The 18,452-nt window shown below is 39.7% G+C and overlaps 2 protein-coding genes across 4 annotated transcripts in view; both read left to right on the top strand.

Moving 5' to 3' along the window:
- Positions 1 to 18,452, top strand: part of KRBOX1 (KRAB box domain containing 1) — a 65,569-nt gene that overhangs the window by 25,738 nt on the left and 21,379 nt on the right. The gene's annotated exons all lie outside the window — the stretch shown is intronic.
- ZNF662 (zinc finger protein 662) lies at positions 312 to 14,447 on the top strand. 3 transcript variants are annotated; one of them, XM_002813877.5, is made up of 4 exons: positions 312 to 1,640; positions 3,223 to 3,349; positions 3,998 to 4,111; positions 9,446 to 14,447. In XM_002813877.5, the coding sequence occupies exons 1-4, from the start codon at positions 1,551 to 1,553 to the stop codon at positions 10,471 to 10,473; spliced, it is 1,359 nt and encodes a 452-aa protein (XP_002813923.5). In that variant the 5' UTR covers positions 312 to 1,550; the 3' UTR covers positions 10,474 to 14,447. The 3 variants fall into 3 exon arrangements, with proteins under 3 accessions (XP_002813923.5, XP_063578186.1, XP_063578185.1); XM_063722116.1 differs by having other exon boundaries at positions 312 to 1,823; positions 9,446 to 12,840; XM_063722115.1 differs by having other exon boundaries at positions 312 to 1,823; positions 3,995 to 4,111; positions 9,446 to 12,840.

Genomic DNA, 18,452 nt, shown 5'->3' with positions numbered 1-18,452 from the left:
TCCCCACTCTTCTGCCTGACTTTCAGTCTGCTGAATGCAAGTGATGAGGGCTGACTCTCTTGTCATATATAGCAAGCTCTGAATAGTAGTCTTTGTTCTCATTTGAATAGTCTTTATTTATTTTCACAACTCTTAAAAAATTTAATTTCCTGGCATGTTGCGTGAAGTAAGCCATTTTCTCTCTTTGGGCCCTACTTTCTTCAACTGAAAAACTGGTTCAACATTTATTCATTCTTTTATTCTGTAAGCCAAAAATAAAATTCGAAGCCCTCTGACCATCTGAATGGATCTCTCCTCTTGGCCAAGGGCATTCCAAAGTTAACCTGAAAAACTGGTTCAGGCCATGATGGGAAGGAGTTGGACATGGCTCATTATGCTCCCCTCACTTTTGAAATTCAGGTGCAGCTGACCAGCATTAACATCAACATAGACCTTAAGACTGATAGAACAGCCTCTTTAAGTCTCACAGACTATCTGGTAGTGTGATAATGATGAGAAACATTTACAGTCTATTCTCTGAAGCCTGCTACAGGCTCCATCTGCATGATAAAACTTTGGGCCCCACAAGCCCTTATCTTAACTGAGACATCCCTTTCTGTTGATTCTAAGTCTTTATACAATAACTTAACTCTTTCAACCAATTGCTACTCAGAAAATCTTTGAATCCACCTATGTCCTGAAAGCCTCCTCTTTCAGTTGTCCCACCTTTCCATACCAAACCAATGTACATCTTACATGTATTAATTGATGTCTTATGTCTTCCTAAAATGTGTAAAACCAAGTTGTAGCCCGACTACGTTGGGCACATGTTCTCAGGATCTCCTGGGGCTGTGGCATGGGACATGGTCACTCATATTTGGCTCAGGATAAATCTCTTCAAATATTTTACAGTTTGACTTTTCGTGGACAATTCTACAAATATTCCTTGGCAGTTAAAGAAATTACTCCCCAGGAGGTGCTAGACATCGGGCGCCTGTTAGAGGCACAAAGATGAGAATGTTAAAAGACATAACATAAAATACAGGTCTGCTCTGGGAATGCAGAAACTGGTAAAAGGAGAGATAAGAGCAGGTGCAGTCTAGTGAAGTACCCGCTACCTCCTGTCAGCAAATATCTGTCCACCTAGGGTGCAGCGAGCTGGAGAGGAAGGGGTGGCCTAGAGCGCCGGGGAAGGATTCCTCCCCAGCCGCCTGCACCCCTACCCCGGTAGCGGCCCCTGGGATCGTCCGTGTCTCCAGGAGAACCGGACCGCTCTCCCCTCCCTCCCCGAGCGAGAAAGGAGGACCACAGAGATGCGGCGCCCTCCGCCGTCCTAGAGCAACCGGAGCGGCCCGAGCCCCGGCCTCCCGGATGCTGGGGTCTGGCTGGCAAGGAGCACGACGAGTCGGGTGTGGGCCGGGCAGGGAGTGGAGTTGGGGTCTTACTCCGGTGGCTGCAGGGCGCAGGGTAGCCGCGTCAGGCCTGCCCGGGTCCAGAGCGCTCCTCCCCGACCCCAACAGCCTCTGGTCGGGTCTGGCGCGCCCTCGCTTTCCCAGAGGGCGATTTGGGCTATGGCGGCCGCGGCTCTGGCGAGTGGGACACGCCTCGGCCTTGTCCTCGAGCTGCTGCCGGGACAGCCCGCGCTGCCCCGGGCGCGCCGGGTGAGTGCGGGGCCGGAGCCTGGAAGCAGGCTTGGCCCTGCCCTGGGTTCTAGGCCCGGAGACGGGGTGGTGCGGCGGCTGGGAAATGGGGGTACAACCCAGAGTGAGGGGCCTCGAGGGACAGGCGGCACAGCGGAGTCGACATCCCCGGACCTGAGCCTCAAGGAGAGCAGATGTGCAGCGGTACGGGGTTGAGCCGACTGCTGGGGTAGAGCGCACAGAGTGCCGTTAGGGGCGATGAATGGCCAGAATTTCAGAGCCACATTTACAGAGCTGGTTATGTTTGAGCTGGGTATTAGGTTGAAAAGGAATTTGCAATGCAGGAGCAGGAGGGAAGAACTGGATATTCAGGCAAGAGTAGCCGCAGGTGCAAGGGCACAGAACAGGGCGCGGAAAGAGTTTGGTTTCCCAATGGAATGGTGAGAGGATCGGAGATGAGAGTGGTGGTGGCTGAAGATCCTGGCCAGGAAAGCTGGGTCTGTGAGTCGTGAATGGGATTGTCTGTAGTGCAGAGGAATGTGGACTCTATTAGGCAGACAAAGTTGAGCCAGCCAAAGCCTTGGAGCACTGGAGTGCTGGATAAATAGCTGTGGAGACTTTGTAGTGCGCAAGGACTGACGTGCAGTGGACCAGTATGGGCTCCTCCACAGTATGGAGACTGAGACCCTGAAGGAGGCAGTGGCTGAGAATTACAGGAAGTCTCAATGGCTAGAGGTCAGCAGTATTTGTTTCTTAAGGAAGAGGATGAGAGAAAGAAGGTGCAGGAGCTGAGACTCCTAGAGATATAGAAAATGGGGACATGGAGATTGGGACGTGGGGAAGCAAGTGAGGTGGGATCTTTGTGAGGGTGTGTTGCGGGTGGGGGGGTGCAGGGAGTAAAGTCACAACGAGGATCTGCCCTGTTGAGTACAGTGTTCAGAGCAATCTGAATGTTCTGAGGAGCCCTAGCTGCCTCTGTGGCTGGTGGCAGTGACTGGGGAGGACAAAGGAGGAAGAGTCCTATACAGGGGCAGCAGGGATGGCAGGAATGGGGACCAAAGTCAGTGTGGCATAACAGGCAAGAGCCAGAGTCAAACAGGCCTGCGTTCTGTCTCAGTTCTGGAACTTTGGGGAAAGTTAATCCCTCCGAGTCTCAGTTTCCTCTTCTAAAAAATGAATCTGATAGTAGGCTATGAGACATAAAGAATATATGTCAAGTGCTTGGCACAGACTTAATAAATGATAGTTGTTATCAAGCGTGGGTGACCTCTGAAGGAGGACACATTGTGGAGAAAGGATGGGACCTAGAGCACAGATGTGGTTTGGGGTATAAGGATGAAACAAGAAAACTTTTGCAGACTCATGAAAAAGAGGAGAAAATATTTGCTGAAATAAAGATGAAGAGACATGAGAAAATTGGTGGCTGATGCCTTGTCTGTTTGTACATAGGAGGCAAAAATCTTCTGCTGATAGTGTTCCTGTAGACATTCAGAATCCAGAATCCCCACAGTCACCCCCACAGTACCTTTTGGTGCCCTGTCTCCCCTTCCTCTTGGCCTGGTCCTGGGGTTGTCCTAGGGCATTTAAACACATGTTGTTTCAGGAGTCAGTGACCTTCGAGGATGTGGCCGTCTACTTCTCTGAGAACGAATGGATCGGCCTGGGCCCTGCTCAGAGAGCCTTGTACAGTGATGTGATGCTGGAGAATTATGGGGCTGTGGCTTCCCTGGGTAAGGGTCTCTCCCTTTGGGCCCTGCCTCCACCCTTCAGAGTTTGCTGGCTCCTTTTTTCTCAAAAGGCTCAGGAGTTGTTGATAACCCTCAGCTCAATGGCAGCTTCAGGCTCTCGGATTTTTAATGGCCCAACCTCAGCAGTCGTTGGAAAGTAGGAAGTCCTGGTATCAATTTGGGCCTTATACAGGACTTCCTTGCCCCAGAGTAAGAGGTGCCAAACCCCTACCCTTGTGTTGTGGGTATAGTGAGAAGAGAGCAGATTCATGGTGCTCCACTGAGCCTTCAGTTCCCCGCCCTTTTGGTTTGCAAGATCCAGCCTAATTCCAAGCATCCTCATGAGGATGTCTGAACTTGAGAGCTCTAAGAGGGAGAGGACAGGTAAGAACTGAGGACTCAATTCCTCAATGAGTGAAATCATCCATTTGGTGACTCAAACAGTTACTGAGTTGTCTGTCAACTTCCTGACCTTTGTAAGTCTCCTGGCCCCTCTCTTGTCCTTTCCCCTGGAATTCCTTTTCGTGTTCTTCCTAGTTATTTCCGTTTTTTTCCCCTCCTGCCCCTGAAGACACTGGCCTGGGAGGAGCCTTGGGATTACTCTGTGTCACGCCACTCACCTGCCTGACCCATTTCTTTCCTCTTAAGCAGCATTTCCATTTCCCAAACCGGCTCTGATTTCCCAGCTGGAACGAGGGGAAACACCCTGGTGCTCGGTTCCTCAGGGAGCTCTGGATGGAGAGGCCCCGAGGGGCATCTCCTCAGGTGAGTGAGGGAACACGTGCCGGTCATCTGACCAGTTTCCTTGTCATGATCTTTAAAATGTCATAGATAGGTGTTTTTTTAATCTAGTGTTGTAGACACTAGTGGGATTGCATTTCTTCTCTGTGTTGCCATAGTTTTATATCTTCTTGAGTCCTTGTTTTATTCATCCTGGCTCCTCTGTGTGCCATCTTCATTAACCTGTTTTGCCTCTTCCCCATCTCTGCTGTTATCATGGCTACCACGTATCTTTGCCCCATGAGTTTCCTGTTTACTCCGATCTTGGGTGCCCTTTCTACTTCCTGGCCTGTTTACAGTCTTCCAGCTTGGGATATAATGGCCATCTTTACCATTAGAAACCAAGAACTCTCAACCCTCAGCCAAATAGTTCCTATTCCTCGGGAAAGCCCTGGGATTACTTTAGGCCCAACAGGACTTTCTTACTCTTAGTTTCCTAGTGATAACTGTGTTTCCTGGTTGCCTCCTTGGCCCCATTTCATCTTCCCATAGGGCTCTTCTGTGGGCACAGTGAGACTTGAGCTGTGCTCCCAATTTCCTCATTCTCACAGTTCCTTGTTGTGTCTTTTCATATTAGAATACTCTTCATTGCAGGTGTTAAAACCCAATTCAAACTGGCTTAAACAAAAAGAATTTGTTGTTTTATGTAACTGGGAAGTCTGAGGTAGAGTGGGCTGCAGGTACAGTTTGATCAGAATTACATTCTCTGCTCTGTCTCCGTATGTGTTGGCTTTGTCTACAGTCTGGCTCTCCTTTTGGTTGTAAGGTGATTGGTGGTAGTAACAGGACTCTGCTGCTTCATACCTAGGGGAAGAAACCTGGCAGGCCTTCCTTAGCCTTTAAACATTGTGAATCAAAGTGCCAAGTATGCTCTAATGGACTACCTTAAGTCATATGCTCTAAATCAATCACTGTGGCAAGGTAACTACTGTGCACCGATTGACTTAGTCTGAATTGCCGATCTCTGAATCAGTCTCTCATGTGGTGAGTGGGATGGGATTAACCTGCTTAGCTTAGCCAAGTCAGAGCCTACCCTAGGAAGTGGAGTTGGGATACCCAACTCCCCACTCCAGCCCCCTACAAAGGACATAGCTACTTTACAGTGGGGAGTAGTGGAAGGGGTGTGGGGAGACCACAGCGTCTTCTGCATTCTCAATACTTCCTCTCCTCACCACCTTAGGGAATTTCTCTGCTTTGCTTTGCTTTGCCTTGCTTTAGGTAAAAAAACAACAGCTAAGTTACTCCTTGAGCAAAATTCTAACTCTCTGACCTGTAGCTGACTTCCTTGGCACATACCTGTCCCTACTCAAAGTCCACTTTTGTCTTACAGAAGTTAATACTCAGAGTACATAGTCCCTGGATTTGGCAACAGAAAAGGTTGTCATTTGAAGGTGTAGAACTGATCTGTTTCTTAGTAGGTTTCGGATGAAGGTTACAAAGAGACAGTTCTAGTGAAAGCAGAAGTAAGGTGTATTAGAGTAGATCTCTGTGAACAGAGGTGTCTGTTATTGAGTAAGAAGTGACTTTTGGAAATGGCTGAGTGAGGGTGTGAGTCCATTTCTTATGGATGCCATAGAGAGACCCCATCCATTGAATCTTTGTGGAATGAGAAAGCAATAAATGGATAGGAAGGAAACTAGGAGATTATGGTTTCCCAGAATTGCCTGGCTAGACAGGAAGTCCTCAAGAATAGCTCTTTGCAATTCCATCCTATCCTGATTCTATACTATGTCAATTTGATTTCACCTCCTAGGGATAGGTGAAGAAGAGATCTTCATCTTTTCTATTTCTTCTTGACATTTTAAAGTGAGTGATATGTTTCATATCTTTGGGAACTGATGGAATTGCAACTTCTCTGTTCCAGTATTTTCTATCCTTTATATATATATAAAATATATATAAAAATATATATAAAAAAATATATAAAATATATATAAAAATATATATAAAAAATATAAAAAAATATATAAAATATATATAAAAAAATATATAAAATATATATAAATATATAAAATATATAAAAATATATATAAATATATATATAAATATATAAAAAATATATAAATATATATAAAATATATATATAAATATATATAAAATAATATATAAATTATATAAAAATATAAATATATATGTAAAATATATATAAATATATGTAAAATAATATATAAATATATATAAAATATATATATAAAATATATATAAATATATATAAAATAATATATAAATATATAATATATAAATATATATAAAATATATATATATATCAAATATATATAAAATATATATATCAAATATATATAAATATACATATCAAATATATATATAAAATATATATAAATATATATAAAAATATATATAAATATATATAAAATATATAAATGTATATATAAATATATATAAATGTATATATAAAAAATATATATAAATGTATATATAAAAATATATAAAAAAATATAAAATATATAAATGTATATATAAAATATATATGAATGCATATATAAAATATATATGAATGCATATATAAAATATATATATAAATGTATATATAAACTACATATAAATGTATATATAAACTACATATAAATGTATATATAAAATACATATAAATGTATATATAAACTACATATAAATGTATATATAAACTATATATAAATGTATATATAAAATATATAAATGTGTATATAAATATATATAAATTTATATAAATATATATAAAAAATGTATATGAATATATAAATGTATATGAATATATAATATATATATGAATATATATAAATATATATAAAAATATATAAATATATAAAAAATATATATAAATATATAAAAATATATATAAAATATATAAATTATACATAATATATAATATATAAATATATAAAATATAAAATATATAAATATATAAATAAAATATATGTATGTATAATATATAATTATATAAATAAAAGATAAATATATAAATAAAATATAATTATATATAAAATATATATTTTATATATTTTATTTATATATATTTATAATTTATATATAATTATATTATATAAAATATAGATTATATATAGTCCTTTGTCTCTCTATATATTATATATTATATAAATATGTATTATATATAATATATAATATATAATATAAAAATACATATATTATATATTATATATGTATTATATATAATATATAATATAATATAAAAATACATATAATAGATAATATATATCTTGTATATTATATATTATATATAATTATAAATATATAATATATAAATAGATATAATTATATATATATATTATATAATGTATGATATATATTATATATCATATATTATATAATATACAATATATGATATATAATATATTGTATATTACATATAATATATGGTATATTATAGATTATATATTATATATTAATATAATATATAATATATAATGTATAATCTATAATATATAATATTATATATATCATATATCATATATAATATAATATATAATATATGATATATATTATATATCATATATCATACACAATATAATATATAATATATGATATATAATATAAATATAATATAATATAATTATAATATAATATATATTATATATAATATATTATATATATATTATATATATATATAAAAAAAGAGATGAAGGACTTTTCTTCACCTATCCCTAGGTGGTGAAATCAAATTCACATATATTCTATATTTGAATATATATATATATAATATCTATTTTTTTTTTTTTTTTTGAGACAGAGTCTCACTCTGTTGCCCAGGCTGGAGTGCAGTGGCACAATCTTGGCTCACTGCAACCTCTGCTTCCCGGGTTCAAGCGATTCTCCTGCCTCAGCCTCCCGAGGAGCTGGGACCACAGGTGTGTGCCTGGGACCACATGGTGACGCTTGGCTAATTTTTTTTGTATTTTTAATGGAGATGGGGTTTCACCATGTTGGCCAGGCTAGTCTTGAACTCCTGACCTCAGGTGATCCACTCATCTTGGCCTCCTAAAGTGCTGGGATTACAGGTGTGAGCCACCACGCCCAGCCTGTCCTTATTATTCTGTACCTTCAAATTTCTGCTTATCTGTGTTACCAATCTTTTCACCCACCTTTATTCTCTCCCTACCACTTCCATATCTGCTCTTTTCCTGATGGGCCTCACTCCTCTGACTGAGCCAGCCTTATTTGTATCTTGACCCTGGCAGGATATCCATCTCTAAAGCTTGCTGGGATTTCCCATCCTGAGCAGGTGGAAGAGCCATTAAACCTGAAACTGCAAGGAGAGGGTCCAAGCCTAATTTGTCCTGGTAAGTGAGAGGGAAATGAGCATTCTTCTCTCAGTCACAACTTTTCCTATCTTTCTTTTGTAAAATGTAAAAGTCCATTTTGCCATTCATGTTCTAAACAAATTTGGGGACCAGATCCCCCAAATCAACCAATTAAGAGAAAACTTAAACCCTAAGCTTCCAACTTTCATTAGGACAAGCTCTATTAATTAAATTAATTAAATTAGGATGGGTGTTTTGTCTTAGGCTTAAACTGAACAGATGGCCTGCCCCATCTAGCTGCTGTGATCACCCAATATTTTTAATGTAGATGCTGTATTTTACTCATTGTGTTAGTTGTTAGGGATAAAAAAATCAAGTCATATATGGCCCTTATCCTGGAAGGACTCACAGTCTCATGGGACATGATACATAAATGTATAATTACAAAAAAATGATGAAGCTGTAACAGAATGTGAGTAAGACACTATGAGAACAAAGAGGAGGGAGTCTTTTCCGAGTTCTGCCTGGAGTAGTTTGAGAAAGCACTTCCCATGGTTTCGTGGTGAACTTGGTGATTGGATTGAAAGAGAAGACTATACTTCCTTTTAGTATTGAAAAGTATGAGGAAGCTCATTCTTGCTACTGTCTGCTGCATGTGACAAGCCCAGGTTCTCAGGTGTACCACTAAGGATTCCTTATTTCTGAACAGGTCCTCTGCCCTAAGTCCTGGCCTGTTCTTCTCATGTTATAAACTGTACTCATCTACCTAGGAGGAATTCTGACTTTGTTTTCCTTAGACTCAATTCACCTGTTTTCTGAGAGCCTAACCTGGTACTTGGTTTGGTGCCAGGAATCATAGCCTGCAGGGATTCTATCTAGTTGCTGTCTTTGCTTTTGGTTTCTTTCTGTGTATTAGCCTTGTTTTTGCCATTTTCAGCTAGGACAGGGCCACTGAGACATGGGTGGCACTTGGAGAGAAGTGGACATATTAATACCACTTGGTGACCTTAGTCGCTCTGTCATGGATAATGATGACATTTGAAGCTCTGATTTCTTTTTTCAGAGGGTATGTTGAAGAGGAAGAAAGAAGATTTTATTCTGAAGGAGGAAATTATTGAGGAAGCACAGGACCTCATGGTCCTATCAAGTGGACCCCAGTGGTGTGGATCCCAGGAATTATGGTTTGGGAAAACCTGTGAAGAGAAAAGCAGGTTAGGGAGGTGGCCTGGTTGCCTCAATGGGGGAAGTATGGAAAGTTCTACAAATGATATTATAGAAGTGATTGTCAAGGATGAGATGATCTCAGTAGAAGAGAGTTCAGAGACTACTGATGTCAATAACCTCCTTGGTATACATCACAAAATTCTGAATGAGCAAATATTCTATATATGTGAGGAATGCGGCAAGTGTTTTGATCAAAATGAGGACTATGATCAACACCAGAAAACTCATAATGGAGAGAAGGTCTATGGATGTAAGGAATGTGGGAAGGCTTTCAGTTTTCGATCACATTGCATTGCGCATCAGAGAATTCACAGTGGGGTGAAACCCTATGAATGTCAAGAATGTGCTAAGGCCTTTGTTTGGAAGTCAAACCTGATTCGTCACCAGAGAATACATACTGGAGAGAAACCCTTTGAATGTAAGGAATGTGGGAAGGGCTTTAGTCAGAACACAAGCCTTACACAACATCAACGGATCCATACTGGTGAGAAACCATACACATGCAAGGAATGTGGGAAAAGCTTTACTCGAAACCCAGCCCTTCTTCGACATCAGAGAATGCACACTGGGGAGAAGCCTTATGAATGTAAGGACTGTGGGAAAGGCTTCATGTGGAACTCAGATCTTTCTCAGCACCAGAGGGTCCACACTGGGGACAAGCCTCATGAATGTACTGACTGTGGGAAAAGCTTCTTTTGCAAGGCACACCTTATTCGACATCAAAGAATCCATACTGGGGAAAGACCCTATAAATGTAATGACTGTGGGAAGGCCTTCAGTCAGAATTCTGTCTTAATTAAGCACCAGAGGTGCCATGTTAGAGACAAACCCTATAACTGTCAGATCTCTCACCTTCTTGAACATTAGAGAGTGCATAATGGTGATACTTGTTTATAATTCTTATGCTGCAGGAACCCTAGAGACAAAATGAGATGACCATTCACAATTTGCTGTAACCCTTAACTTTAATAGCCAGTATTATCTTGCCCTGTGAACATTTACCATGTACTCTAGCAAGACTGGTCCCCCTGTTCTATGATGTTTTAACAAGGCATCATTTAGTTGGGCAGCTACTCTGTATCAGGTGCTAACCACTTTACACACATTAATTTGCGTAACAATCCTATTAAGATAGGTGCTCTTCTCCCCATTTTACAAATGAGAAATCTGAATTGAAAGAGGTTATAAAACTCATTCAGGGTTGCTCAGTTAGTAAGTTATAGAGTTGAAATTGGAGCCAGGCCTATCTGACTGCAGAGTTTACTGTTCTTAATTGTACATATTTATGTCTCTGCCCATTTTTATTTGCTTATTTTCCTGTGCTTTTAGTTTCCCTTCATCACTCAGATCCAGCTTCTTCAACTAAGCAGATCTCTCTTCCTCTTCTACTTGTAATCAGTACCACCCAAGTTAGTATTTAATTATGTGCCATCTTATATTTTTCTAATAGTCCCATGTCTCTTAGTCTTAACCCCAGCTAAATGACTCTAAGATCCAACAGTACATTTCTTTTATGTTTTTCAAATCCTGAAACATTAATCTTTGACTAGATATAACATGCTCATGCTAAAAAAGAATTGAAATGGTTGAAAAGGGTGTTCAGTGAAAAGTAAATTTCCTTGTCATTCCTATCTCTTGAGTTCTCCCCAGAGGCAATCACTGCTACTGGTTGTGTATCTCTGTAGATACTGTTTGTATACAAGTGTTTATTAGTACTGCTTTTCATAACTCTGTCTCACTGAAAACCTTATTTGATGGAAGCAACATTGCAGTTACATTGTGAACTCTAAGACCTTTTCTTCAGAAGTTGCTTTCCTTTTGAGGCCACCAAAGTAATTTAGGGAAACAGCAGAGGGTAATCCAGGTCTTTTTTTTTTTTTTTAGACGGAGTCTTGCTCTGTTGCCCTGGCTGGAGTTCAGTGCTGTGATCTCAGCTCACTGCAGGCTCCACCTCCCGGGTTCATGCCATTCTTCTGCCTCAGCCTCCCGAGTAGCTGGGACTACAGGTGCCCGCCACCACGTCTGGCTAAAATTTTGTATTTTTCATAGAGACAGGGTTTCACCATGTTAGCCAGGCTGGTCTCGGTCTCCTGACCTCGTGATCCACCTGCCTCGGTCTCCCAAAGTGCTGGGATTACAGGCCTGAGCTACCACGCCTGGCCAATCCAGGTCTTAAGAGACCTCATTGCCTTTGTTTTATGAGACATCATTCTGGGATTGGGAATATGTAAACTCAATTGGAGATTTTTTTTCATAAAAATTTATATAGTTCCAGCCCCTCTCATTGCTTCCTATCCTAAATCCTCTCCCAGTCTGTCCATCCCTCACTACCATGATAGCCTACATTCTGATAAGCTGTGAGGCCACTGCCAACGGAGGGAGAAATGGTCACTTTCTGGTGGTGGTTAATGCTTTGTTAGATAGCTTCATCCAGTCAATAGTTGAAAAGTTTTCACATAATCCGGTATCGGCATCAGAGTCAGAAATGCCCTCCCTGGGTCTAGGACCAAAGATAAACATGAGGAACATGTAGAGTCTACACAGGAAAGTGAAAGTAAAGAATTATAGAATTAACTAATTCTACTTGAAATTAGGAGTTTATAAAACAACATTTTTAGATGTGGTCATCTTTTATTGGTTTCCATCATCTCTTCCCCTTCTCTCTGGGAACAGTTACCCAGGTATTCTTTGGGAAGGTATCCTTTCTCAGGAATGTGGTTTGGCACCACCACCATCTTTATGAGTGGACCCTGGTTGGCTTGTGTCAATCAGCTTATCCCATCCCCTTGGCCACAGAGCCATTGTGATATGAGGAGATACTGGCTCTTCTGGAAAAGAGAGGCTTTTCTTCATTGAGAGCTGCCAGAGGAGATATTATCTGTCCTCTGTGTGGCACATAGGAAAATGTGAGGCCTAGAATTATAGCAACTTTTTTTTTTTGTTGTTAAAAGGGGAGATTCCCAAGCTTCCAGGTGCTACCATATGGAGCCTAAGGATAAAGCCAATACCAAAGAAAACAGTGACTAAACAGAGAGAAACTAGGTTCTTGGTGACATCTTTTGAGCCACTAGACCAAGCCTTACCTGAAGCAGACCTACCTCAGAACTTTTCAGATATGTGAGCCAATAAACATCTTCTGTTCAAACGAATTAGAGTTGAGTTTTCTGTTATTTGCAACTTAGCCACACTAATACTGTCTTGTGTTTGAAATCACTGTTTTCTCCTACAGCTCCTCAGTGTCACCTTTTCCTCTTGCTTAGTAGTCTCATAAGCTCCTTAGTTATCTCAGTTGCTTGGAAGTTGAGCATCTAAATAGGTGGCTCTTGCTGGGTGCGGTGGCTTACGCCTGTAATCCCATCACTTTGGGAGGCCAAGGCGGGCAGATCACCTGAGGTTGGAAGTTCAAGACCAGCCTGACCAACATGGAGAAACCCCGTCTCTACTAAAAATACAAAATTAGCCAGGTGTGGTGGCGCATGCCTGTAATCCCAGCTACTCAGGAGGCTGAGGCAGGAGAATCGCTTGAATCTGGGAGGTGGAGGTTGCAGTGAGCCGAGATCATGCCATTGCACTCCAGCCTGGGCAACAAGAGTGAAACTCTATCTCAAAAAAATAAAAATAAAAATAATAAATAGGTGGCTCTCATGACCTAAGGTTAATTTCATGCATAATACTGATGCTTTAAGTCATACCATTAGTGCAGGAATTTTTGCTCCTTAGTTCAGCTAAAATCTGGGTTCTTGTCTCATGACCAGGAAAAATTAGTCACAGGGACACATTGAAAAGTGAGGAGGGCAGAATTTATTAAGTGAAAAGGAAAACTCTCGACAAAAAGAGGGGTCCTGCATGCAGGTTTTCCATCTCACTAAATTGAATACCAGGCCACCACACATGAGTTGAAGAGCCCAGTCTTCTCCCCCTGCATGAATTCCTGGTGGCTCCACCCCATTCTCCCAGTGGGCAGGCAGGCCCTTAGTCTGAGCCACTCCACATTGATTTATTTCCCTTACTCTGTGTGTGTTAAGGGATGGAATTTTTCATCATGGGCATGTTTAGGCAATCCCCCTGTGCACAATGACCTGGGCAGCATTTGGCTGTCTACTGACTCTATCATTCCCCCCCTCTAAAGAAGTACATCTAACTTAGAATAAGGATAAAGATAAGGGTAGTGATTGATCTTAACTGCTTCCTGCTGATGGGGGCACTGTTTTGGGAAAATAGTGAGCTCTCCCTCAGAGGCCTATCTAAGGGTCCCTGGTAAAAGGTGGCCATCGTTTGAGGTTCCAATTTCATGAACGTTCAGAGTTCAATGGCCTGAAAGTGAGAAGAGACAAACCAGGTTATTAGAAGACATAATCAAAATGAAACAAAGGGGGGATGGTAAGGACAGCTAAAAAAAATCCTAAGGCTGCTGACACACCCAGTTAACTGGTAGCTATAGTTATGCCTGCTAAGATTTGGGTGTATGGGACTTGGCTTTGGTTAGCTCCCTTGGTCTTATTTTCCAAAAAAAGAAACCTCCGGGTTATGGGCACCTTATTTATTCCAATCATCTGGCAGGATTTGCAGGGTAATTGCCCAGAACTAGAATATTGATCCAGATTTTTACATTACCCATCCCTTTTGCTTCTTCTGAGCTGCAGCCAGAGATTGCTGGTTGGTTCACAGGAATAAGCAGTGTTAGTTTAAAATGTGGGCAAAAAACTTAAAAACAACAAATGAGTCTGGAATCTAATGACAAATGTATAAGTCTTGAAACATAATTTCTCTTCAGTTCTCATTTTTATTAAAAATAAATCATGATAGGACTGAGTTGTTTGCAAAATAAACTTTAGTCTTGTGTTTGGCCTGATTATTTGCATAAAGTGCAGCAAGAATAATTATGTTTACGTAGGCTTTTAAAATTGGTTTTGATGGAATTCTGTTCTGCAAGGAATCTTAGGACTTTTAAAGCTGAGCCCAGCCATGAGTTTGTACCCTCAAATACCTATGAGTTGGGTGAATTCCTCTCTTCTTGAGGTCCCAAGAATATGGGGTTCCTGGGCCTTTTAGAATATGACATTCTTTACTCACTGCAGGTTAGGAAACCTGTATGGGGACTGTGTAGACAAGGTATGAAGTCAGTTTTCCCAAGGGGCTTTTATCGGCTCTGTAAGTCAAGCTTGATTCCTAAAAGGGAAGCATACCCTTCCAATCAAAGCCTTGGTAAAACAACCAGTTGCTCCAATTGTGTCCTGTTGCAAAAGAAAGTGATTCTTATTGCACTGATGCAAAAAACTATATTGCTATAAATTAAGAATACTCAGAACTAGTTTCCAAATTCTGGGGAAGCAAGTAGGAGAGAAACAAATATGCTCCAAATTTTGATCACAGGAGTGTATCTTACTGAATTATTAAAGGCTGTAAATGGCTCAAAATAAGTTTCCTTAACTCTGAAAATGAAACAAGGATCAGCAATATTTCAAGCAAAAACTTTAAAAAAAGATTACTTCAGTTTTCTTTTAGTTCAGGACATTCTGTTAACTCTTGTTCTGTTGGATATTTATGAACATTTCAGCTCTTCATGAGTCCTGCATGTTTTCCTTTATTCCAATGTCACGATCTCTAAGGCTATCAGAAACCTGCATTTGAGAGCACCTGTCAAAGCCTTATGGCTGATTATAAACCATCCTTTGAAGAGGATCAAAACGAGACAATTGTGTATGAATGACAAAATGTCCAGGGTAGTTACAGTTAAAAACATGATTGACAAAGAAAATTTGGTTATCTCTGTGGTTTACAATAACATAATAACCTTAATTATGATTGATAGCATATACTCAGACATTAGAACTGTAGACATCCCACATAATTTTGGAACATATTAATTTTCACTAAAATATAATATGAAGATTAAACATCATTTTGGCAATTCCATGTACATAAACATGTCAAATAATCCAGTTTACCTCTCCTCTGGATGCTCCAGGGGCCCTCTGTAGCATCCAACAGCAAGGGGTAAGAAAGACAACCTTGAAGCTGAAATTTGATTTTGGGAAGCCTGGTACATATGTTAGATGTTTGAAACACTTGATGTTATGAAATAGAATTCCAGGCCCTGCATGGTGGCTCACACCTGTATTCCTAGGACTTTGGGAGGTCGAGGTGTGTGGATCACCTGAGGTCAGGAGTTTGAAACCAGCCTGGCCAACATGGTGAAACTCCGTGTCTACTAAAAATACAAAAACTAGCTGGACGTGATGGCAGGTGCCTGTAATCCCAGCTATTTCGGGGACCGAGGCATGAGAATTGCTTGAACCCAGGAGGTGGAGGTTGCAGTGAGCCGACATGGTGCCACTACACTCCAGCCTGGGTGACAGAGCAAGACTCCATCTCAAGAAAAAAAATAGAATTCCAGGTTACTATAAGTAATTATTTTTGCCAAAATGATAACTCAAAAATCTGAAAAATCAAAAACCTTTCATTAGCCTTTACTATTACATGAAAATCTGTTCAAGAGAGAGAAAGCCAAATTTCACCCTTGCATTTGTTTACTATAAATGTCAACCCCAATTTAAAAAATGAAATCTTCTAGGCCATTCTATCAAATGTTAACCAGTTTGACCATGAGGTAAGATTCTTATAAGCCTTTTATAACCTTTTACATATTTTGCTAAAGAGATTAGTGCCTTAAGAAAACCTTGTTGTGCTTTTATTTCAATGCTCAATTGTACAGAAAAACCATAAATACCCTTTTGAATTTAATGTTCACACACAGAATTTCTTTTGCAAGACTAACTTTTAGAAACCTTCCATAACTTGTTTAAACCTTTATCTTATCTAATTTAAAACAATCTTTAACCCTAGGCAAAAATTTACATTTCCATGCCTTCTTATAATCTTTTACTAAAAACACATTTTACTGTTCTCACACCTTGCATGTAAATCTATTTTCAGGAGTCTCAATTACATGTTATAATGATAACTCTTAGCAATTCTTAACTTTAATGTAAAACCTGGTAAGTTGTTTTACTTATGTTCTGGGGGCAGGTCAGGCTTGACTCTTTTCAGTATAGTTAGAGGAGTGGTTAATTCCATATGTCCGCAGGCCTTACCAAGCTGTAAAGCAGGCAAGTGGAACAGTTCTCAAAAGCCAAAGAAGTACTTCATAACCTTAAAACATTTAGCAAACCTAGTATCTAAACTGCATAATTTAGACTACATATTTACATTTTGAAGACATTTATATTTTACTAATAATCTTTAAGACTGTTTTTATTTCTCAAAGATTAAAGTCATGTGAACTAGGAGACATTACAGCTCTTACTTTTCCTTCAAAATATATTTGATCTAAGCACTTATTTTTCTTTATGCCAGTTAATTAGAGCTCTTTTTAATAGACATCACACATAACACATATATAACTACATAGACAGAAGAAGATTAGTAGCTATAAGATTTTTTGTTTACCAATCTCCTAATTGGATTATTGGCCTCTGGGTGGACCCTTTAAGAGCATGGCCAGGAAATCATGCTGTTTCCAGGGTCCAATAAACAGGTATGGCTAGAAGACAAAAACAGATTTTGAGAGGGATCTATCTGCTTTTAATTCCTGGGGTTCATGAGGAAAACAGAGGTTTCTCCCAAAATGGAATCTGTGTTGCCTTTCCATTTTTCCCAAGGAGTTCAGGCTTTTAGAGATTATCTTAGGGCCTCTCATGCATGCATTAAGGGTGGCAAGGCAAAATGGAGAAAAATAATTCAGTTGACAGAAAAAAAAATCTTTTTCCAGCAAAACAAGATCCAAGAAGAGAAAAACATAAAGGCCTTTTAAATATACCTAGAACTTGGATATCCACTTTTGTTTTTTTGAGATGGAGTTTCTCTCTTCTTGCCCAGGCTGGAGTGCAGTAGCGCAATCTTGGCTCACTGCAATCTCTGCCTCCCAGGTTCAAGTAATTCTCCTGCCTCAGACTCTGGAGCAGCTGGGATTACAGGCCCAGCTAATTTTTGTATTTTTAGTAGAGATGGGGTTTCACTATGTTGGCCAGGATGGTCTCGAACTCCTGACCTCAGGTGATCTGCCCACCTTGGCCTCCCAAAGTGTTGGGATTACAGTCATGAGCCATTGTGCCCAGCCTTGGATATCCACTTTTAATTAAGCTGAGCACTTTCTAATAAAGTCCTTTTAAATCCCTTATTACCTGACTTTAGCCATACCAAGCAGCCAATATTTCTGGCTTTTGATCTTTATCGAAAGTAACTTCACAGGTCAAACCAACAAGTATCAATTAAGGCATGCAAAGCACACCAGGTTGGTTACAGCTTAAGATCAATCTCATAAATCCTTTTTCATTAATCAAAACTTTACAGAGAATATAAACAGTGATCCTTAGCATTCCTTTTACTGGTTTGCACAGGGACAGGGAGGCCAAAGTCCTGACTGGTAAAAAAAAAAAACTTTTACCCCTTTACTGGCATGTCAGGCTTCTGGGTCCCCATCCCCCAAGTTAAATTCCAAGCCAACTAGACTGAAGATGAAAGGCTTCTCATCTAGAAAGAGGGAAGCAGGCATCCCTGGTTCCTTTCTCTTCCTAGCAAATGCCTGGGGTATGTGAGGAAGAGAAGGAACAAAGTCCTTCTTAACTTCTTCCATCTGTATATCCCTAAGTTCCACTGACCACGAAAGGGTTCTGCCCATGGATGTCAGTGTGGCTTTCACCCATGTTAACAGGGGTCTAGGTGGTGGGATTATCCACTCTTGCCTACGTACACCCTGTCCCCCTGCTGTCAGTAGCCTTCAAGTTTACAAGCTTGGAATTGAGTTTGGGACAGAAATATGTCTCGGGGGTTACATGGACTCCTTA

Source organism: Pongo abelii, chromosome 2 (assembly GCF_028885655.2).
Source record: "Pongo abelii isolate AG06213 chromosome 2, NHGRI_mPonAbe1-v2.0_pri, whole genome shotgun sequence".
NCBI classification, from domain to species: domain Eukaryota; kingdom Metazoa; phylum Chordata; class Mammalia; order Primates; family Hominidae; genus Pongo; species Pongo abelii.
This window is presented reverse-complemented; position numbering and strand designations above follow the sequence as displayed.

What these genes read in the sequence shown, in the direction of transcription:
- ZNF662 (XM_063722115.1), top strand. Translation starts at nt 1,551, where the DNA reads ATGGCGGCCGCGGCTCTGGCGAGTGGGACACGCCTCGGCCTTGTCCTC. An exon ending in TGGGGCTGTGGCTTCCCTGG is followed by an intron (nt 3,350 to 3,994) that starts GTAAGGGTCTCT and finishes TTTCCTCTTAAG; the next exon opens with CAGCATTTCCATTTCCCAAA. An exon ending in CCCGAGGGGCATCTCCTCAG is followed by an intron (nt 4,112 to 9,445) that starts GTGAGTGAGGGA and finishes TTCTTTTTTCAG; the next exon opens with AGGGTATGTTGAAGAGGAAG.